The sequence below is a fragment of the Opisthocomus hoazin genome, chromosome 6, assembly GCF_030867145.1.
Source record: "Opisthocomus hoazin isolate bOpiHoa1 chromosome 6, bOpiHoa1.hap1, whole genome shotgun sequence".
NCBI lineage: Eukaryota > Metazoa > Chordata > Aves > Opisthocomiformes > Opisthocomidae > Opisthocomus > Opisthocomus hoazin.
In genome coordinates, this window is record NC_134419.1 from 2,598,640 (window position 1) to 2,621,135 (window position 22,496).

Genomic DNA, 22,496 nt, shown 5'->3' on the forward strand with positions numbered 1-22,496 from the left:
AACATCCCCGATTTGATCACGCACCATCTCCCGTTGCCCCCCTGAGCTTCCCTTACCTCGCTTTTCAGAGCCGAGCATCCTCCTCTCCCGGCTCCCGCGGCAGCTCGGCGGGGAGCCCGGCAGCGCTCCCGCACGCCGGCGTTCCGCTCGTCATTCCCCGGGGTCACGGGGCGATGGCCATGGGCTGGGGCCCTGACGCCTGGGAACCGCGCGCCGGGCGCCCGACGCGTTATATTTGGGATTACGGAGACTGGGGGAAGGATGAGGACGGAGGCAGAGGGATCACATCTTCTAAGATGTGGCATGGAGTGGGATCTGGAGCCTGCAGGTCTGATCCGTCAAGTGCAAACCGAAGCAATCTTTTTTATTTATTTTTTTTTTTAACCCCCTGCTTTTTTGCTTTTTGGAGAAGGTTAAATCCTTCGGGCTGACTCGGGGGAATGCGGCGTGCTGAAGCTTTGCAGGGCTGGGAACGGGGCTGCTCGCTGGCCGAGGCACAGCTGGGGCACTCCCCGGCTGCCCTGGCAGGCTGGTGCTAGCTGATGCCATAAACACGCTGTTAACTGCCCCCAAACCTCTCATCGAATCATTAAGGTTGGAGAAGACCTCTGAGATCATCAAGTCCAATTGTCAACCCAACACCCCCATGCCTGCTCAACCATGTCCCCAAGTGCCACATCCGCACGTTTTCTGAACCCTTCCAGGGATGGGGACTCCCGCACTGCCCTGGGCAGCCTGGTCCAGTGCCCGACCACTCTTCCAGTGCAGAAACTTTTCCCGATATCCAATCTGGCACAACTCGAGGCCATTATAACGATTATCACAGCACAATTACAGATGCGATGAGGTTACAAGCTACCAGTGCCGTTTCTTCCCAGCAGGCTTCGGGAATTCCAGTTTTCTCCCTCGGGGATCCCCCATCCCTGCTGTATCGGAGCATCCCAGCAGCTTTCCTCTCTCTCGGCACAGGGCCCCGGGGAAGCAGAGTGGTGTAATGGCTGAGGGGGAGATGACAGAGGATCTCAAGGTGCTGGTCCCCAGGGCGGGTACGCAAGAGGACAAGTTAAAATAACTGGGCTGTAAATATGCAGCGTGGGGAGCAGAAAACACATAAAATCACGGAATCACAGAATGGTCAGGGTTGGCAGGGACCTCTGTGGGTCACCCAGCCCAACCCCCTGCCCAAGCAGGGTCACCCAGAGCCGGCTGCACAGCACCGCGTCCAGGCGGGTCTGGAATATCTCCAGAGAAGGAGACTCCACAGCCTCCCTGGGCAGCCTGGGCCAGGGCTCCGTCACCCTCAGAGGGAAGAATTTCTTCCTCGTGTTCCGCTGGAACTTCCCATGCTCCAGTTTGTGCCCGTTGCCCCTTGTCCTGTCGCTGGGCACCACTGGAAGGAGTCTGGCCCCGTCCTCCTGACACCCACCCTGCAGATATTTAGAGGCATTTCTAAGGTCCCCTCTCAGCCTTCTCTTCTCCAGGCTGAACAAGCCCAGCTCCCTCAGCCTCTCCTCATAGGAGAGATGCTCCAGTCCCCTCATCATCCTCGCAGCCCTCCGCTGGACTCTCTCCAGTAGCTCCTCATCTTTCTTGAACTGGGGAGCCCAGAACTGGACACAGCACTGCAGATGGGGCCTCCCCAGGGCAGAGCAGAGGGGGAGGAGAACCTCCCTCGCCCTGCTGCCCACACTCCTCCTCATGCACCCCAGGATCCCATTGGCCTTCTTGGCACCCAGGGCACGCTGCTGGCTCATGGTCACCCTGTCGTCCCCCAGCACTCCCAGTCCCTCTCCACAGAGCTGCTCTCCAGCAGGTCCGCCCCAGCCTGTACTGGTGCCTGGGGTTGTTCCTCCCCAGGTGCAGGACCCTGCCCTTGCTCTGTTGAACCTCATCAGGTTCCTCTCTGCCCAACCTTCCATAAAGAATAATACACTACAAACCTTACACGAAGGGGTTGATATTGCACAATACGTACAAATAGAAGAGAAAGGTGGGAATGTTGATGGTTTCTGTGTTGTTCTGCAACTCAAAGAAATCCTGAGCAGCCCCGTGCTGCGTTGCGGGGGCCGGGGCGGTTTGCTCCCAGCCGTGCCGGGTGTGGGTGCGTGTCCCCAGCAGCTGGGGTGAAGCCCCCGATTCGGGGGGTGCTGTGGCTGTAGGGACGGGGTCACCCACCCCTCTGCCAGCCCAGCTCTGCCAGCCGCCCTCAGGGAAAGCCAGGGCTCCGGTCTCCGCTCGCTTTGGGCACTACTCCCATATTCCTCTGCTTTTCGACCTCCGAACTTTTGTTTTTAGAGCGAGTTCAATTTCTAGCTTACGTAGCTCTTTTTCCTGCTGATATTTACCCGCCCTCGCACCCGCAGCCGGAGTTGCGTGGAGGCGACGCATCCCTCCTCCGCCTCCGGATTGCCACGACCCCGAGCCCCGGCATCGCCCGCATCCCTCCCGCCGGGCTCGGCTCCTTCGCCCACGGCCGCCAAGGCCGACCCTCGGCCGTGCCTCTGCTTTCTCACCTCCCGGGCAGCGGTTTCGCTGCTTATCACCCTTATTTTTGTTTCTCCTAATCGTGTCTGAGTCTCTGCTTACTCCAAACAGGGGACCGAGGCCCTCGAGCTCCTATTCGGGAATTAAGGAAAAAGCAAAAATCGACTGGATCTGCCAGCAGCGGTGATGGGTGGAGGCACTTCAGCTTAGGGGTTTTAATTCCCTCTACCAAAATACACGTGACGGATTACACGGGGCACAGGCAACAGCCAGAGCCTTGCTACACCCAGCGCTCTCCCTTGCTCTTACTGAGGGAAGTTAAATCGGGAAATAAAAACCACTTTATACGCAACAAGGATAGGAGGGCGGGAGCGACCGGCTTCATCCGCGCTGTCAGAAATGGCTTTTTAACCCAAATTTTGGATTATATCAAATAAAGGATTTGGCTGTGAGACAGAATCAGAGAATCCCAGGATGGCAGGGGTTGGCAGGGACCTCTGTGGGTCACCCAGCCCAACCCCCTGCCCAAGCAGGGTCACCCAGAGCAGGCTGCACAGGACCTTGTCCAGGCGGGTCTTGAATATCTCCAGAGAAGGAGACTCCACAGCCCCTCTGGGCAGCCTGGGCCAGGGCTACGTCACCCTCAGAGGGAAGAAGTTCTTCCTCGGGTTCAGCTGGAACTTCCCATGCTTCAGTTTGTGCCCGTTGCCCCTTGTCCTGTCGCTGGGCACCACTGGAAAGAGTCTGGCCCCGTTCTCCTGACACCCAAATAAAGGAGTTGGCTGTGAAACAGGACCCAAACAGCAGTATTGTGCCCAAGCCCAAAACCTGGGGGACCCCCTTTGCTGAGTGATTGTCTCCTCTCTTCAAGTGGGGATGCTCTGACTCCTCTTCTTCCCCCCTCCTCCTCCTCGGCTCCTACGAAGAAACTCCAGGTCAAAAATGACCGGCTACCGGGGCAAGCGCTTGCGCAGAGCGCGGCTTTCAGCGGAGACCGGGTATAACTCACACACAGACGCTGCCAACCCGGGGATAAGCAGGAGAAAAATTTTATTTACACCTTTCGAGCACTAAGAACAGCTGCAGCGATTCACCAGGAAGAAACTCCGGGAAGAAAACTCGGCGCGACGCGCCGGGGGTGGCCCGTGCGGGGTGATCCCCCCCCTCCCTCCACACAGTATCTTGGGTCGGTACAAAATTGCCGCCGCTTTAGAAAATTGCGAGATTCACAGTAAAGTACCCAAGGGGAGCGCGGCGGGGCGGAAAGGCGAGGGACTCGCATCGCTCCGGGACCTCAGCCCTGCCGGTATTTGGTCTGCGAAAACGCACCGTGTGACAACTCTTGTAGAAAAATCTCGACCGAAGGCTCGACGCACGCACGGCCGTGGGATTCCTACACCTGCTACGGGGCCGAAAGCCTTTACAACAAGCGCGCGGGCGGCTCTCCTGGGGCCATCTGCAAGCCCTGTCCTGCCACCGGGCGCTGCACGGGACGAGCCTCTCCACGGGAGGTATTTTGCAGCAGGGAAGGATGAAGACGCAAGAGCTAGGCGAGGAAAAGCAGGGCACAGCCGCTCGCTGTGGCCTGGCTGCTTTGATAGCCTGAAATAAACCACCCCCCCATCATCTCCTCCCGTCCTGCCCAATCCTGGTAGAAAGAAAACAGCAGATACGTTTTGGCCATTTCTAGATTTGCGTTTAAAAAATGGCCCAGACCTTCATCCGAGGGTCGTGAGAAAATCTAAAATCGCTCTTAGCCAGGGTTTCATTGCAGGGTGGAAGAGCTGCATCCTCCCAGCCTGGGAGCTCCGGGGAGGGGACTGGAAAGGCCCCCAGGGACAGCAGGGAAACATGGTGGTCCCTCCGCTCCCGCTCAGGTAATTCCCATCCGGAGCGGGGTGCGGAGCCCACCGCTGCGTTTCACCCCCGGCAGGCAGGCAATGAGCAGGCAGAGATCCCGCTCGGCAGATACCCGACGGCTTCTGGCTCCGTGATCAGGACAGGACCGGGGCAAAGCTGGCCGGAGACGGGCATCTCAGGGGCTCAGCACGAGCACGCAGGTGGCTCAGCGGGGACCAAAGACTCCCCGGGGATGTGGTGAAGTCTCGCACGCGGAGCCCCTGCATCCCTAAAAAAGCCAGTCAGTTCCCCTTCCCCTGCCGCAGGGCCGCTCTCCAAGCAAAAATAAAAACAGTGATAATTCAGCAACAGAAACGTGCCCAGGCTGCTCTAATTAATCAAACGGGTGTCGGGGAGCGACAGCTTTTCCGCCTCCCCGCTGAGCCACCCATGGCAGACTGCGGCACGCTCTGCGAACGCGGGCGGCTTCGCGCAGAGCTCCCGAAAGCCGATGCGAAAATTCAGCACTTTTCTCTGTTGTTGCTTAAACCTTTAAAAATACACATCTTGCTTTTTTTCTTAAATATATATTTCTATAAAATAAGGCAACTCGAGGAGACGAAAAGAACATCCCCATTGCTTAGGTCCTGCATCCCGCCACCGAGGAGGGTTACAGCACTTCCAGTTGAGAACAGCCGCTCCACCCGGCCGCGAGCAGAGGAGCGACACGCTCCGACGCTGCTGTAAAGCTCGGGGAAATGCCGGGGCACGGCCCTCGGCAGCCCCCGCACGCGTCCCGGGGAAGGGAAGGCTCCGGGGTTTGCGGGGAGGGAGCCGCTTCTGCCGGGGATGCTCAGGGGACCTCGGGGGCGAAGGCAGCCCAGGAGATGGAATGATTTGATTTCTCCCCAGATCTGCAGCACGCCTGAAAACAAATCTTGGGGAGGAACCCTTACAACAGGACCATAACTCAGAGCATTAAAAGCTACAAAGAAGGTAAGCACAAAGGAGGGCGACTCATCCCCAGCACAGACCCTGCTCGCCGTCGCAGCAGCTCATGGAAACCAGGCAGCTTTTTGAAACAGGGGTTTCACTTCTCTCTACGGAAGAAGCACAAGCGCGTGTTTCAGCTCCAGCGTTTTCCCTCTTTTGTGTGCATTCACGCTGGAAAGGCGACCTTCACATTTCTCAGCTTCGTAGTGTAAATGTTTTCCATGTGCTCACCAATTCCCACCGGGCTGAGCCTTAGCTTTTTAGAGCCTTCTTTCTCTGAGAAACAAATCTAATAGAAAAACATTTCAATTCGGAAAAAATACAACGTGGAAGAGTCATCTGCTCTGCGGTAAATGGTGCTGGGGAGCAACAGGACGGCACACGGTCGGCGGCTGAAAAAGGGCCTGGGGTTTGTGGCGGGGTGGCAGGGACATCACGGCAAGCGGCGTGAACCTGGTACGATCCTTACCCAGGTCTGCATCACCAGTCTGTGGGGGCACTTGGACCACAGGCAGGAATGCTCGAGAGCCTCAGAAGAGAAAAAAAACCCCTTATTCTAGCAGACTTGACCTTATAAGCAAAGATCTTTTCGCCCCCATACTGGCTATAACCGTGTGTCCACTGCTGTCACCCAGTACACCCGGGGAAGGGACTTTAGATACCGCACGATCGCCTAATCCGAGCACGCTCCCAGCACCGCGCAGAGAAACCAAATCCGTGGTGGCGTGAACTCTTGGTCCTTGGCCCGAGCTGTTTAGTTCTCCTCATCCACAAGAACGGGCGGGATCTTGCTGGAAAGCAGGGTGTAGACGTAGGGCCAGATCTTGTTGGTCTCTGTCCCCGAGAAGGAGTGAAGGATGCCCCGGCTCCTGGAAGAGAGACGGGAGGAGAACTCAGCACCAGGGGTGTCTGCGGTCCCGAGGACAGGGGTATTTGCCGTCAGGTTGGCCACTGGCAGGGGACAGCGATGGCTTTTTGGGTGACAGGAGAGATGCCCTAGTGAGGCCCCATCTGCAGTACTGTGTCCACTTCTGAGCTCCCCAGTTCAAGAAAGATGAGGAGCTACTGGAGAGAGTCCAGCGGAGGGCTACAAAGATGAGGAGGTGACTGGAGCATCTCTCCTACGAGGAGAGGCTGAGGGAGCTGGCCTTGTTCAGCCTGGAGAAGAGAAGGCTGAGAGGGGAACTAATAAATACTTACAAATATCTCAAGGGTGCGTGTCAGGAGAACAGGGACAAACTCTTTCCAATGGTGCCCAGTGACAGGACAAGGGGCAGTGGGCACAAACTGGAGCATGGGAAGTTCCAGCTGAACATGAGGAAGAACTTCTTCCCTCTGAGGGTGACGGAGCCCTGGCCCAGGATGCCCAGGGAGGCTGTGGAGTCTCCTTCTCTGGAGATATTCCAGACCCGCCTGGACGCGGTGCTGTGCAGCCTGCTCTGGGTGACCCTGCTTGGGCAGGGGGTTGGGCTGGGTGACCCACAGAGGGCCCTGCCAACCCTGAACATTCTGTGCTTCTGTGAAAGGGGACGAGCGGTGGCTGCACCCATCCGCAGTGTTCCCTGGGAGCAGCCCAGCTGCACTCACAGATGGATGAGCCAAGCCCAGACAGCCACGAATAATCACATTACCCGGAGAGCAGCTCACCCCCGTCCCCCGAGCGACTACTCGCTCTCTGAAGCACTTTACAGATGTAAACCAGCGGGATTTATTCACGTGCTTAAGCGAGTGGGAAATTCAGGGCCCCAGCTGTGTTCCCTCCCCTGCAAGGGAGCTTTTGGATCGCTTCTGCTTTTAAATACACTGCCGGGTGCTGGCTCCCCTTCAACAGCGGATTGCTGTGGCAATCCATCCATTCCCAGCTCGGCCAGGGGACGACAGCTTGCACAGGCTGGGCAGGGTCCGAGGCCATCTCGGAGCTTCTCCATCTCTGGTGCAGCACGGATGGGCAGCACCTCTGCAGAGCAAGCAGGCTTCCCACCCTGCGCCGCGGAGCCGGAGGGGGGTAGAAGGGATTCGTGAGTGCCTTCTGCCGCAGCCAAAATAATCCTTCCCATCGGCAGGGCCGGCAAAGCCCTTTGTGGAGCCCAACAAGACTCTGGAGAGAGTCCAGCGGAGGGCTACGAGGATGAGGAGGGGACTGGAGCATCTCTCCTGTGAGGAGAGGCTGAGGGAGCTGGGCTTGTTCAGCTTGGAGAAGAGAAGGCTGTGAGGGGACCTTAGAAATGTTTATAAATATCTGCAGGTGGGTGTCAGGAGGATGGGGCCAAACTCTTTCCAGTGGTGCCCAGCGACAGGACAAGGGGCAATGGGCACAAACTGAAGCCTGGGAAGTTCCAGCTGAACCCGAGGAAGAACTTCTTCCCTCTGAGGGTGACGGAGCCCTGGCCCAGGCTGCCCAGGGAGGTTATGGATTCTCCTTCTTTGGAGATATTCCAGACCCGCCTGGACGTGGTGCTGTGCAGCCTGCTCTGGGTGACCCTGCTTGGGCAGGGCGTTGGGCTGGGTGACCCCCAGAGGTCCCTGACAACCCTGAATATTCTGTGACTCTGTGAAACAAGAGCTGTGAATTTCTTTACGTCAGCCTCCTCCCTCCGAACAGGGCCAGGGCTTGGCTGCAGTGAAAAGCTGGGCTTTGTGCCGCTGAGCGCAGCGATCTGCTCCCCAAACGCTGGTGGGGGCCGTGCCGGGCTCCTCGGGGCACAGGACCAGCAAGTGGAAACAGCACTCGCGGTTGTTTTTCCGGGCGCGCCGTGATTTATCCCCGTGGTCCGACTCACTTGTACAACTCCATTACTGGCTTTGCAGCGTCTTTGTATTTCCTGAGCCTGGCAGCGACGGCCTCGGGCTTGTCGTCCTCGCGCTGGACCAGCGGCTCGCCCGTCAGGTCATCGACGCCCTGCGGGAAGGCGAACGCCGTCAAGGGGATGCAGCTCCCGGCCCCACCACCCGCTGCCAACTGCCTCGGCCTGCTCCGCATCGATCGAGCGTCCTCAGATGGAATTTAATAAATAAATCCCATTTTCCTAATTAACATTCAGCACAACTCCTTCGGGCTGGCTCCCGAGGGAAAGCCCTCCGGCGCTTCGTGCCTACTGCCTGGGATTCCTTCCCCAGCGCTTTTTTACGATCTCGGCTCACGCGGAGAAAGGCTTCTCTGATCTTTGCCTTCCGTGAACCGCTCCCAGCCGGCACGAACGCGACGCTCCGGGCTCTGACCTGGACTTGGGGGGGGTTGAAGTCCATGTTGTACACCCTGCCGCTGGCTGGGTGGACCCAGCGGGCGCTCAGGCGATCCTTCAGCGTCTCGAAGGGTATGTTCAAGCTGATCACCAGGTCCAGCTCGCAGATCCTGTCCAGCGCCTCGGCTTGTCCCAGTGTTCGAGGGAAACCTGTGCAGGCACCGCAATGAAAAGAGGCTGTCGTGAGAGGCAGGAAAGCAGCATGCCCTGGTCACCAAGAAGGCCAATGGGATCCTGGGGTGCATCAAGAGGAGTGTGGGCAGCAGGGCGAGGGAGGTTCTCCTCCCCCTCTGCTCTGCCCTGGGGAGGCCCCATCTGCAGTGCTGTGTCCAGTGCTGGGCTCCCCAGTTCAAGAAAGATGAGGAGCTACTGGAGAGAGTCCAGCGGAGGGCTACAAGGATGAGGAGGGGACTGGAGCATCTCTCCTGCGAGGAGAGGCTGAGGGAGCTGGGCTTGTTCAGCCTGGAGAAGAGAAGGCTGAGAGGGGACCTTAGAAATGCCTCTAAATATCTGCAGGGTGGGGGTCAGGAGGATGGGGCCAGACTCTTTCCAGTGGTGCCCAGCGACAGGACAAGGGGCAACGGGCACAAACTGGAGCATGGGAAGTTCCAGCTGAAGATGAGGAAGAACTTCTTCCCTCTGAGGGTGACGGAGCCCTGGCCCAGGCTGCCCAGGGAGGCTGTGGAGTCTCCTTCTCTGGAGATATTCCAGCCCCGCCTGGACGCGGTGCTGTGCAGCCTGCTCTGGGTGACCCTGCTTGGGCAGGGGGTTGGGCTGGGTGACCCACAGAGGTCCCTTCCAACCCCTGCCATGCTGGGATTCTGTGATGGAGTCGAAACCACCCGACCCGCAGCCCCGGAGCTGCAAAACCGCGGCGGCTCCTCGCTAGAGCACAGGCGGTGTGAAAGGCAGGCATCCACCATATGGCTACCATAAATATAGCTCCTGCAGCACCGACTCCCGAAATACAGCACAGGGCTCGCCACGGGCTCATGTCCTCCTGCGAAGCCGTGCCTGGTGCTGGGCTGGCACCCCTGCGCAGGGGCCAGAGGCAGGCAAGAGGGCACAGGCAACAACCGAACGGGGATAAATGCTGGAATTACAAAGCAAAACCTGGAGGAAACAAGACGCTGCGCGCAGGCAGGTGACACGCTGCTGGTTTACATGGAGGGCATCAAGGATATTGTGATAAAATGGTTTGCATGGCCATCACCCCGCGCCCCGAAACCCACGTCCCCCGAAGGTACCGGCCGGTACCTTTTGTCTGGAACGGGCAGCGAGTGGGTGGGAGCGTCACTCCAGCTGCCGGGCCGCAAGAAGGGGGGACTCCGAACAGGTCCCCTCTCTGGTTTTCTCTGCTGACAACACCCTTTTTTCATTTGTTTAACCCTTTTTAACATCTGTAAAATCCTCTGAGATTTTTTTAACGTCCATAAAACCCTCTGAGACTTTTTAAACTTTTTTTAACATCCATGAAACCCTCTGAGACCTCCCAGGCTTTTCCGAAGCGGAGTGTTATTAGCCGAGAGCTTGTCAGGACATCGGCATAGGGAATGAATTGGCTGTTCTGAGAAAAAATACATTTAGTCCGTCCTACCAAGCAAAGTCGGTCTGTTATTTACGTTACCAAACAGACCACTCGAACTACGCTCCTTGTCACCGTGCTGCCGGAGCGGGGCCCCCGCCGCAGCCACCGCTCGCACCCCCAGGCAGACGAATTCCCCCCAAATCAGGAGGAGGAAGGCGACAGCGTCCCCTTCAGCGGGACCCGCGGGTGCAAAGCTGTGACGGAACGGGAGCCGGTCCCCGGGCCGGGCTGCTGGGGGTCGTACCGCGATAAATCAACAGCCCGAGCTGCAAGAACCCAGATCTGAGCGTGCTGATGCAAACCCCCATCAACGTGTTGAAACGGCAGAGTTTTAACACAACGAAATACTTAATTGTTTACGCAGCGCTTGTTGCTGTAGCATTTGTTAATCGCCACCTTCCCTGGTTTATTAAGTGGCATTATAGTCAGAATAATGACATTTTAATAGCGGGGATTCACAGACAGCTTCGAGGCAGCCTGAACCTCCAGGGCTCGAGGTCTCAGACGCCACCGGACCCCCTTGGTGCCTGCCGGGGTTAGAATCACAGAATCACAGAATCACAGAATAGTAGGGGTTGGAAGGGACCTCTGTGGGTCATCTAGTCCAACCCTCCTGCCGAAGCAGGGTCACCTACAGCAGGCTGCACAGGACCTTGTCCAGGCGGGGCTTGAATATCTCCAGAGAAGGAGACTCCACAACCTCCCTGGGCAGCCTGGGCCAGTGCTCCGTCACCCTCAGAGGGAAGAAGTTCTTCCTCATGTTCAGACGGAACTTCCTGTGCCCCAGTTTGTGCCCGTTGCCCCTTGTCCTGTCACTGGGCACCACTGAAAAGAGCTTGGCCCCATCCTCCTGACCCCGACCTTGCAGATATTTGTAAGCATTTATAAGGTCCCCTCACAGCCTTCTCTTCTCCAGGCTGAACAAGCCCAGCTCCCTCAGCCTCTCCTCGCAGGGGAGATGTTCCAGTCCCCTCATCATCCTCGTAGCCCTCCGCTGGACTCTCTCCAGTAGCTCTTCATCTTTCTTGAACTGGGGAGCTCGGCCAGACCCCAAGCCCCAGCACAAGCCACCCCTCCTCTGGGGCTGCCCCAGGGCCAAGTGGCCACCAGCCCTCTGGTCCACGGCACTAGATCACAGACTTGTTTTAGTTATAAACTATTCTGTATTTTCTCTATCCAGAGCCTGAGAGCTCTCCAAAAGCCTGAGTCTATCCTAAGTTGACTGGCTCAGTCTAGAAGCAGTTTCTAGAGCTGCCACCGGCACTTGCCGGCTCCCGGGCCACCGTCAGCGACGCACCACGGCTGATGGCACGCGGCTTCCCCGCCAACGGCTGCAGCAGCTCTGGCGAACCCACTGCTGCTCGTCTCATGAGCAGCAAAATAATGTTTTGAAGGGGGCTGGGATTTTCCCACCCAGAGGGCACGCCGGCAGCGCACTCACCGTCGAGCAGCCAGTGCTGCTCTCGCCGCTTCTCCAGCTCCGTCATCATCACGCGCGTGATGACGTGGTCCGGCACCAGAAGGCCTCGCTCAAGGTACTGCTTTGCCAAGACGCCAACTTCTGTTCAAGAGAAGGGGGGGGAAAAAAATAAAGGCATGACATTTCCGCTTCAAAATTATCACTCCCCCTCAAATTCTGCCTGCCCTCCCAAATGGCTCATCCAGGAGCCTTTCGGCAGTGTCCCTCCGCTCGTAGCTGCTGCTCCCGAGAGCGGGGGGCCACGGGTCCTTTCGGTGCTGTAGAAATGGAAACGCCTGAAATTCCCGAGGGCAGGAACGCAGCCAGCAGCGGCCAGGACCCTGCCAGCCAGCTGACAGCGTGCTCTGCACGGAGCTCCTTCGGTCTCGGAGACGGCACCAGTGTGGCTACAGGTGACACTGGCACGGGTATTAAATGTCACGAAGACACTGGACCAGCTGCAAGGGAGGCAGCCAACCTCTGTGCACCTCCAACGGCGGGACGGTCACCCCATCCCGGACCGCAGATCTGGGCAACATCCCGCTGCCCGGCTCACTGCTTGAATCATAGAATCACAGAATCATTAAGGTTGGAAAAGACCTCCAAGATGACCAAGTCCAACCATCACCCCAACACCACCAAGCCTGATAACCATGTCCCCAAGTGCCACATCTACACATTTTTTGAACCCCTCCAGGGATGGGGACTCCACCACTGCCCTGGGCAGCCTGGTCCAGTGCCTGACCACTCTTTCAGTGAAGAATTTTTTCCTAATAACCAATCTAAACCTCCCCTGACGCATCTTGAGGCCATTGCCTCTCGTCCTGTCGCTGGTTACCTGGGAGCAGAGATCAGCACCTGCCTCACTACACCCTCCTGTCAGGGAGCTGTGGAGAGTGATGAGGTCTCCCCTCAGCCTCCCCTTCTCCAGACTGAGCAGCCCCAGCTCCCTCAGCCGCTCCTCATCAGACTTGTTCTCCAGACCCTAGAGCACTGCTTCAAAGCAATGTCAGGATGCTGACAGCACGTATTCCTACACGCTGAGAGCCACAGCCACAGATTCTGGTGCCTCAGAGGAGGTTTTCAATCAAGCCATGAGGACAAATGCTGCAATTGAGCAATGCCTGCAGATCTGGCAGCGTTTGGCTCACAGGCACAAAGCTTCCATGTACAACCATCATCAGAAGAAGGCTGGCGTCATCATTTATTAACCACCTGAAGAGGTGCAAATTCACCGTTTCACTTGTGAAATGCAGCAGTACACGGGCATCACCAGCGAGCTCATGTGAAACCCAAACCTCAAAGCATGTGATAAATTGCAGAAGACAGCTTCCCATCCAAAGGGCCTGAAGACTTCAGAGTCTCAACTTAAGATATGCTCAGATAAGAAAATTATTTCCAAGATCAAACCCTTGGGAACACAACTGCGGTGTAACCTCACTGGGCTCCCGCCAGCTCTCCCCCACATCCCTCAGCTGGAGCCAACAGCGCTGGAGGAGAAGCCAGCGGTGGTTTCTGCGCAGGTAACTCCGGTCTGGATCCACCCTCGACGCAGCTCGGCGTCACCCGGGCAGCTGGTGTGACAAGGGCTCACTCTGCTTGCGTCTTCGTTGCCGCTGGGGTACAGCAGATGTTACTTCAAGGAGAGACGCAATAAATTCAGTTGCTTATTAATTGCTCAAATTACAGTTTGCCTGCAATGTTCTTTCAGCCACTCAGAGACATGAAGAAACCGTTTGGAAAATGCAAATACTCTTTGCCGTTGAGTCTGATGAGCCCCGAGCCTGCCACCAGAAGAGGTCTGGCCGGTTCCTCTTGGACCAGGACCCGCTCGACACCTCTTCTGCTCTCTTCCCACAGCAGCTGAAATAGCGTTTGTCAACAAAAAAACCCACTTTTGCAATCAATTTTTGCAAGATTTCCACGGAGGACAGCCCATTTCAGCCCTTCCCAAGTATGGGACCTCTCTAAAAAGAGACACAGGGTCCCACATCTGGAGGCAGGCTCTGGTCTTCCGGAGCGCAGCAAGGTGTCCAAGCGGGCAGGAACATGGAGCTGGGACGGGGCTTGACCCCTGAGCTGTAGGAGGGGTTTTCTGCAAGACATATGGTTCCTGGAGAGATGTGATCTGATCTAATGGGGGGAACCTGACTCAGCCTGCACAGATCCCCCCGGGAGCGCGGGGCCGGGGCCGCAAACCTCGCAGGCTCCCGAAACGATCCGCAGAGGATGCCGGGGCAGGAAAGCGCTGGTCGGGGCTGCCAGCCGAGCCACGCTCCCTGGTTGGAAACCTGCCTCTGAAACAGGGCAGCAGCAGGCGCTGAGTCAGCGTGGGGACAGGGGACGGGGACCGCGTCCCCCTCCCTCCGCTCCATCCAGGCGTTTCAGCTCGCCCCGCTGAGCCGCTCTTTGCCCGGAGCCACGGCGCAGTAAGCAGAAAACACCTTTTGGCAACAGAGAAATTTGTTGCCGCTGCCCACAGGTCGCCGGCGCTGCTGGCAGCTCTCCTGCTTGGGGAGGCAAAGGACGCAGGGATGGAAATAATACACGATGTCTTATGCAACCAGCACGGAGACCTGCTAGGGCACAGATATTATTGCATCCGCCTACATTTTTCTGAATATTTATTCACATGGTCTGCACATTGCCACGGGCTTGCAGGGAATGTGCTCGCTGGCAGGGCAGAGCCGCTCCCAGGGCAGAGCCCAGTGGCCACAGAGCCTGGAGCTGCAGCAGAAGGTCCCACAGAATCACAGAATAGTAGGGGTTGAAAGGGACCTCTGTGGGTCATCTAGTCCAACCCTCCTGCTGAAGCAGGGTCACCTAGAGCAGGCTGCACAGGACCTTGTCCAGTCGGGTCTTGAATATCTCCAGAGAAGGAGACTCCACAACCTCCCTGGGCAGCCTGTTCCAGTGCAGTCCCGTTGATGCCCCAAGGAGGGCTGGCCATCCAAGGGACCGGCTGCGGCTCGGCGGGGCCACTGGAGCTGGGCCTGGTGCTGCAAAACCAAACACACACCCAGGCGCAGCTGTGAGGTCTGGAAACACAGCAGAGGCCCACGGCTCTGCATCACGGAGGCTGGAGTCTTCCCACGCCCCCGACATGGGTGGATGGATCTCCACTGCTCTGCGATGGATGACTCCTGATGCTGGGGATGCTGCTCCTCCATGCGTGCCAGGGGGATACACCAGCACGGGGGGGATACACCAGCACGGGGGGTCAGGCACTGGCACGGGGAGGAATGCACTACCATGGGGGTCCACGCACCAGCACGGGGTGCTGCCTGCTTCCAGACAGCTCCTGGAGCCCCTCCAGCCTCTCCCTCCCGGCTCAGCCTCCTGCAGAGCACACACGGCATCGCCACGCATGGCATCGCCACCGCTCCTCTCGCCGAGGAGGAATGGGCACATATTTTGCGTGAAGGACCTGCAGAGCTGCCCAGTTCCAGGACCCCCCAACACCCGGGATGTGCCAGAGCGCATCATCCTTGCGGCACAGCCCTGATCCCGCACGCTTTCTTCAAGGCAGCCTTTACATCCAATTTTTACCCCTTCCCAAGCCTCACCAGCCATCAGTCCAACCTGCTCCACGCAAGCCCCCCCAGCTGCAAGCCAAAGAGGAGCTGGGTTTGTGCAGCCCTTCCCGAGCAGGGTGGAAGACGCCGATCCCTGCCCAGCAGCTCCCAGCAGCTCCCAGTCCCCTCGTGTGAGGAGCTGGGACTCTCCCCTATTCCCCTGCACAGTACCCAAGTCCCCATTGCTATGGCCGGGTGCGGAGAGGGGTTGCAAGCATTGCTCTGCAGTTACTCCAGGTAGCAAGGGGCTCCTTAGCTGCTACTGAGCTGCCTGAGCTGGTCCGGCCGGTGCTCCTGGCAGTGCCAAGCCAGGTGCAAAACAGCCTCTTGACTCACAGGCTTAATCCCATTAATCTAATGACCGTGAGTTTAATCCACCCTTTAACACACTGGATTTCAGGCTCTCTGTGGCTTCCCTGATCTGCAGCGTCCCTCCTTATCAAAGCAGCCCTGAGGGACATCATCTCCTGTCCCAAGGCTTCGAGCAGCAAAACAGCCACCGAGGACAAGGCAGAGGCTGTTCCCAAACACGGCGCTTGGCAGCCTCCAGACCCTCCCCGCGTGATAACCCCAGGCCTTCTGCCCCGCGGCGCAACCTTCTATGTGATTTTTCTATTTAGGCTGCAGCAACACAATCTGGAGTTGGCAGAGAGAAGCCCTGGGTGGTCAACAGGGCACCGACCGCAGCCAAGCTGCAACAACCCCGGCCGGCCGGGGCCAGACGTCACCCGGGTTTTGGGACCCCGAGACGTCTTTCCCGACGCGGACGCCGCATCCAGGGCCCTTCGCTCCCACCCCGTGCCCACCGGCAGGATGTCACTTTGGGGAGCTGGAGCGTGGCGTGGCCTCAAATTCGGGCCATGAGCCGCTTGTTGGACGGAGAGCGGGGTCCGTCTGCGGGGCGGCAGCCAGCGCCGGGGGAAATCACCACGGCTGCTCCCACGTGTAAAGACACAGCACTGACCCCACGGAGACCCAGAGGGCTGGCAGGCTGCACCTCCAGGGCTCACCTTCGACTGGCAAGACCATCACCCGTGGGAAAGGTGGAGAGAAGGACTGTGGGGCTCGGCCGTGCACACCCCCTTGGCTTTATTTTTTATTTTTCCTCATTTTGGTCGACGCTAACAAGTGAAATTTGTCACGACGAGGGGACAGGAGCCACTTCTGCCTCCAACGAAGCACATTAAAGGGAGCGGTGGGACAGACGACCCACATGTCTCTTGGGGGATGCAGACCCTCAGCCAAAGCCACTCGGAAAAGAAATTAAGTGGTACTGCTAATTAACTGCTGAGTCCTGCGAAGACCCCGGGATGATGGGGCATGACCACCTGGGTACCGGGGCAAGCAATGGCCAAGGAAAGCGCCCGCCGCGAAGACCCCCGGGATGCTGCCAACACCAGAGACGACCACCTGGGTACCGGGGCAAGCACTGGCCGAGGAAAGCGCCCACCGCCCACCAGCACCCCTGCCTAGCACCAAAACCAGTTCCTAAGTAGTCCCAGATCCCAAAAAGGCCCTTTCCTACAGCAGAACAGCCACTCGCTAAGCAAAACACTAAATAACAGCCACACGTGCGGTAGCGGATGTACTCGTAGGGTCGCTGTCACAAAACTTCAAGTAATTCAGCCACTTCACTCGGCTGCAAAGCCAAGCCCTGGGTCCCCGAGGCTGCTGACACCGACGGCGAGCTGGGCACGGTCTCCACGCCGGGCAGCTCGGGCTTTCTCCAGCAGCTGGAGCCTGAACCCTACATCCACGGCTACTTCACGCCTTGCAAGGGCAAGCAGGAAAATCCGCCGTGCATCGACGCCTGCCTGCCGTCCTCGGACCGAGATTAGTCTATAAACACCGGACCGACGGGTCCCTTCGGGACGACGATGCTGTAACGCGTGCCGGGTCCCCTAAAACGCAAAGCCAGCGGCGCAGACGATCGACTCCGGAGGAGAGTCTGCTTCCACCCAGCCTCCCCCGGAGCTGCCTCACCGCAGCGCCGTCGTGTAACAGCTCGTCCAAAGCAAACAGCGAAAGAAAAATAGCAAATAGCTGCAGCTTACCGAGAGCTGTACCGAGAGGCTGAGCCAAAGGTGGGACGCGAACGTCACGCCAGCTGCGCCGAACCAAGGCTCCTTTACTTCTGAGTAATCTTTCCCACATTTCTCAGTGTTGTTTCCTTTGGGAAACTGAATTTGCCCGACGCGCTTTGGGAAACACCTCCGGCTAACTCAGTCCACAGCCCCTTCTTCCTTCCCCAGCGACCCCAGAGCAGCTCTACAGCAGGAGTATGAGCGGAAACGCAAAATCCAGGAAAGCCACTCGCTCAGACCTTGGTCGTGCACGTTCCCAGGTTGGCTGCGCCTCTGCTTGCTTCTCGCCCAGGTCTTTTGTCCCTCCGCCAAAGCAGTCATCGGGATCTTCCTCATTTTGAGCCTCCCTCCAAAGGAAATATTATTATCCTTTTTATTTATGAAAGGAAATCTGGGTATTTTTAAATGAGCGGCTGGGGCAGGGCTGTGTGCAACGCCCCTGCCAGAGAGCGCAGCAGCTCTCCAAAACTTTCCCCTCTCTTCCTTTTTTCCCCTCTCTTTGCGACCCTTCTGAAAAGGGAAATCACTTCTGGGTTCTCTCAGCTTGTTTTGTACCAACGCCGTTTTACCGTTCCTCTGCCTGGTGAGTCAGCTTCCCCTCTGGGTTGGTCTTTCACACATCAGCAGAGGAGAGAAGGAGCTGCTGGAAAAAGAAATACGCTGGGATTGCCTAATGGCAGCTGCAGAGGAACCTGATGCAAGTCGGGGTGCAGCACGGCCGCTCCCGAGCCCGGCCGGGGCTGGGGAGCATCTCAGCACCCAACAGCACTGCCCGGGGCGCGAACACGGCCAAGACCGGCAGTTCCCTCTCCTGAGGGCTTCAGGCCTGGATGTCAAACCCCGTGGGGTTCCCAGGCCATCCCTCCCACCGTGGGTGTCCCACCGGCACCGCGTTTCAGCCATCCGCCGCCCACCATCGGCAGTTTTTACCCTGTTCCTGTACAGCTACCTGAGACAGGATTAAATTATTAATAACACGCGACCGGCATCCCCAGACACCGCCGTTAACCTTCAGGGCACGAGCAGGCGGGTTGTTCACACCGGCTTCTCCAGAGCTGAACCCACTCGGTGCAGACATGAAGCCATACCATGCTCACACCGGTTTCTCCAGAGCTGAACCCACCACCCACTTGGCACAGGGATGAAGCTATTCCGTGGTCACACTGGTTTCTCCGGAGCTGAACTCACCCGGCACAGGGATGAAGCTATTCCATGGTCACACCAGCTTCTCTTGAGCCATACCCACCACCCACCTGGTGCAGGGATAAGGCTATTCTATGGCCAAACTGGCTTCTCCAGAGCCATACCCACAACCCACCCGGTGCAGGGATGAAGCTATTCCATGGTCACACTGGCTTCTCCAGAGCCATACCCACCACCCACCCAGCACAGGGATGAAGATACTCCATGGTCACACTGGCTTCTCCAGAGCCAAACCCACCCAGTACAGGGATGACACTGTTCTGTGGTCACAACAGCCTCTCCAGAGCCATACGCACAACCCACCCAATGCACATATGAAGCTATTCCATGGTCACACCGGTTTCTCCGGAGCTGAACCTACCTGGCACAGGGATAAGGCTATTCCATGGTCACACCGGCTTCTCCAGAGGCGAACCCACCACCCACCCAGCACAGGCATGAAGCTATTCCATGGTCATACCGGTTTCTCCAGAGCTGAACCCACCACCGACCCAGCACAGGCATGAAGCTATTCCACGGTCATACCAGACTCTCCGGAGCAAAACCCACCACTGACCCAGCACAGCGATGAAGCTATTCCATGGTCACACCAGCTTCTCTGGAGCTGTACCCACCACCGACCCAGCACAGCGATGAAGCTATTCCATGGTCACACCGGCTTCGCTGGAGCTGAACCCACCACCCACCCAGTGCATGTATGAAGCTATTCCATGGTCACACTGGTTTCTCCGAGCCAAACCCACCCGGTGTAGGGATGAAGCTGTTCCCTGGTCACACTGGCCTCTCCGAAGCCGAACCCACCACCCACCCAGCACAGGGATGAAACTACTCCATGGTCACACTGGCTTCTCCAGAGCCAAACCCACCCAGCGCACGGATGAAGCTATTCCATGGTCACACCAGTTTCTCCGGAGCTGAACCCACCACCCACCCAGCGCAGGGATGAAGCTGTTCCACGATCACACCGGTTTCTCCGGAGCTGAACCGACCTGGCGCAGGGATGAAGCTATTCCATGGTCACACCGGTTTCTCCGGAGCCGAACCCACCCGGTGTAGGGATGAAGCTATTCCACGGTCACACCGAAGCCACCCGGTGTAGAGATGAAGCTATTCCACGGTCACACCGGCCTCTCCAAAGCCGAACCCACCACCCACCCAGCGCAGGGACGAAGCCATTCCATACCCAGGGCTCCCCACGGTATCAGACCCCGCTCTTACCGGGCAACTCCGTGAGCTCAGGCTGGAGGGCGAAGGCGATCAACGAGTCGCGCCAACCCCACGCAAAGAAAACGACCCGTGGCGTATCCACGGGGTGGGGGGTCCGTATCCCATCCCCATCCCATCCCACTCACCGCCACCCCCGCCGAGGCTCTCCCGCAGGAATTGGCCGCTGGAGAGGTGCTGGAGCCCGAAGCTGCGGGCGATCCTCTCGCAAACCGTCCCCTTCCCGGAGCCGGGGGGACCCAGCACCACCGCCCGCAACACCTTGGAAGCCATCACCGCCTGCCGGAGCCCCGGGCCGGCTCCGTGCGGGGCAGGACAACACGTCAACCCGCCGCTCCCCCCGCATCCAGCCCCCGTACACATCACCATGAGGGGGGGGGGGGAGGAGGGAGCGCACGGCGCGCCACGCCACGCGCGCTCGCCCCGCCCCCGGAAGCGGGCGGTCACGTGGCCGCGCGGCGCTGCCATAAACACACCAAGATGGCGGCCCTCACGCCGCCGAGCTCCGTGCTGCGTCATGTCGGCCCCGCCGGGCACCGCGGGCCGCGTCGCTCCGGCTTCGGCGGGCGAACGGCCCGGTCCCGCGTCGCCCGCTTTTGCGGGCGACGCGGGACCGGGCCGTTCGCCCGCCGAAGCCGGAGCGCTCCCCCGTTGCGCACTATTATTTTCCGGGCGGCGGTGTTTACGCGGGCGGGGCCTGCCGCCGCTGAGGGGGTGCGGCCGCCCGCCCGGCCCCGCCGAGGCCTCCGAGTCTTCCTCCAGGGCTCCGGACGGACGGAGAACGGCGAGTGGGGCGGGGGGGGGGGGCGGGGGGGGGCGGCGGCCTGGGTCGGGGAGGGATCCGTGAGGGCGGGTTGGCGGCGGCGGCTTCCCTCATCCCAGTCCCCCCTCATCCCGGTCCCCTCATCATCCCGGGTTCCTCCCCCCCCCCCCCCGTCATCCCGGGTTCGTCGTGTCCCCCCCATCCCGGGTCCCCTCCCCCCCCCCCTCCATCCCGGGTCCCCCCCCCCCCATCCCGGGTCCCCTCCCCCTCCCCCCTCCATCCCGGGTCCCCCCCCCCCCCCCATCCCGGGTCCGCCCCCTTCATCCCATCCCCTTCATCCCATCCCACGGTTGCGTTGCCAAGGCTGCTGCTTCCCCACCTCCCCAGTACCGAAGCCATCTTGAAGGAAAATTGGGAGTTTTCTCCTTCTCGGCAGCCTTCCTCTTCTTCCTCAGCCTCCATCCCTGGCGCTGTCCCTTCTTGCAGCCTTCTTCACCCTCTTTCCCCATCATGGAAGCTCGTCAGCCCGTTACATCCTCCTAACGTGCCGTTTGTTTGCTTTCCTCCTCAGGCTCCCACTGATTTTTTTCATCCGTCCGCGGCGCGCTGATCGAGATGGAAATCCAGGTTTGGTGCCTGTGCCCCTCGCGAGCCTCGGCGGGGGCAGGGTGAGAGCGGCTTGCGCTCGAAAATCCTTGACCTGTGCGGAGGGAGCGGGGAGTTGCTGTGGGTTGTCGGTAATTCCGCTGCTGCCACGCCAAAGGAATCCTAGTTCATGCGAAACAGGTGAAAAATACGTAGAATCGCCAGCCCCAAAGGGGCAGGGGGTGGAACCGGAGCCTGAAAAACACCCAGGCCAACGTTGCGAGGCTTTCAAAAGCGAGAACTGGTAGCAAACGCTGGAAACTTAGAGGTTTTTGTAAAAGCGTATGGAAATGTGCAATGCCTGAGCTATAACAAGAACGAAAATGCGTGCTAGACTCCAAAACTAATGTGGGTTTAGCTGAAAACCAGCGTTTTTCAGGTGATAGCGGGGAACCTACGTAGGCTTTTCGCATCAAGCCTGTGTATCTGTAGTCTGATCGAAGCAAGGCACAAATCAGCGTGTGTGTGTGTTAGCTGCGAGGAAACGAACCGTGTTTGTGTCGGGGCAAGAGCTGGATCCTCTCTAGAGAAAGCAGCATCGGCCCTCAGAAGGTGAAGCTCGAGCGGCCGTTGTGCCAGCGGGTGCTGGGCAGGGGTTGTTCACCTTTGCAGTCACGCGTCTTCTCCCTTTAAGTAGCGTCATAGTCGCTGCTGGGGCGCGGAATAAAATCTTGGAAGGGAGGTCAAGGCGTGCTTGAACTATAAAATAGCGACTCCTCTCTCGTCGCTTGTGAAATGTGGGATTTCCCCATCCTACGTTTCTGCTGAAATCAGTGGAATTTTTCTACTGGAGTAGTAGCGGTGGTGTAAAAACGCCTCGAAGTGAGAGCAAATGGTTCATTAGTTATGCAGCCTCTCCTTTTCAGAAGTCAGCGTTGTTTGTACAAAACTCATTAATTTTTGTTACCAAGTTTTTTAATTGTTTTTTTTCTAGCAACAGCGGATTACTTAACGATTAACCTACAAATGGTGGTAAATCAGTGAGTTTTAGGATATAGGTTGAAGTCGTCTGCGTTGTCTGACGTCAGTATTGCATAATCTGTTGACTGTCCCCTTTTTATGTAATGTATGTTTGTAGTTTGTTTCAAAATGTACAAATATTTTTTTCCACTGCGTGCTTCTCCTCAGATATTCCATCTTTGTCTCTCCATTGCCCTCTTGAGTTAAAAACTTGTAAGGCACCATTTTGACAGCCGGAGCCAGCGGACCGTTACGTATTTGTCTTGTAAAAGCAGTCTCCGTCGCATCCCAGGATGTGGTCTTTTCCAGGTAAGTTTAGTTTTGCACTGCTTTTGGAGTTTCTGCTTCCTCCTGGTAGAAACATGAGAGCAGCTTGGACTGGTGGACTCCATCAACATCATCAATTAACTTTTTAGAAAAACTTAGTAACATATTAA

The 22,496-nt window shown here is 58.1% G+C and overlaps 2 protein-coding genes across 4 annotated transcripts in view; both read right to left on the minus strand.

Annotated features, from left to right (window-relative positions):
• DNAJC6 (DnaJ heat shock protein family (Hsp40) member C6) overlaps window positions 1–279 on the minus strand; it is a 53,238-nt gene extending 52,959 nt beyond the window's left edge. For both annotated transcript variants that reach the window (XM_075424289.1, XM_075424291.1), the window contains exon 1: window positions 57–279. In XM_075424289.1, the coding sequence (XP_075280404.1) occupies window positions 57–78 (22 nt within the window). In that variant the 5' untranslated portion in view covers window positions 79–279. The remainder of the gene's footprint in view (window positions 1–56) is intronic.
• Window positions 280–3,517: 3,238 nt separating this feature from the next.
• Window positions 3,518–21,094, minus strand: AK4 (adenylate kinase 4). Of its 2 annotated transcripts, none has more exons than XM_075424295.1 (5): window positions 20,834–21,094; window positions 11,588–11,707; window positions 8,536–8,708; window positions 8,097–8,215; window positions 3,518–6,185 (listed from the first exon to the last, which is right to left on the minus strand). In XM_075424295.1, the coding sequence occupies exons 1-5, from the start codon at window positions 20,964–20,966 to the stop codon at window positions 6,071–6,073; spliced, it is 660 nt and encodes a 219-aa protein (XP_075280410.1). In that variant the 5' UTR covers window positions 20,967–21,094; the 3' UTR covers window positions 3,518–6,070. The 2 variants fall into 2 exon arrangements, with proteins under 2 accessions (XP_075280410.1, XP_009930404.2); XM_009932102.2 differs by lacking the exon at window positions 20,834–21,094 and adding an exon at window positions 19,820–20,083.
• Between the last annotated feature and the right edge of the window lie 1,402 nt (window positions 21,095–22,496).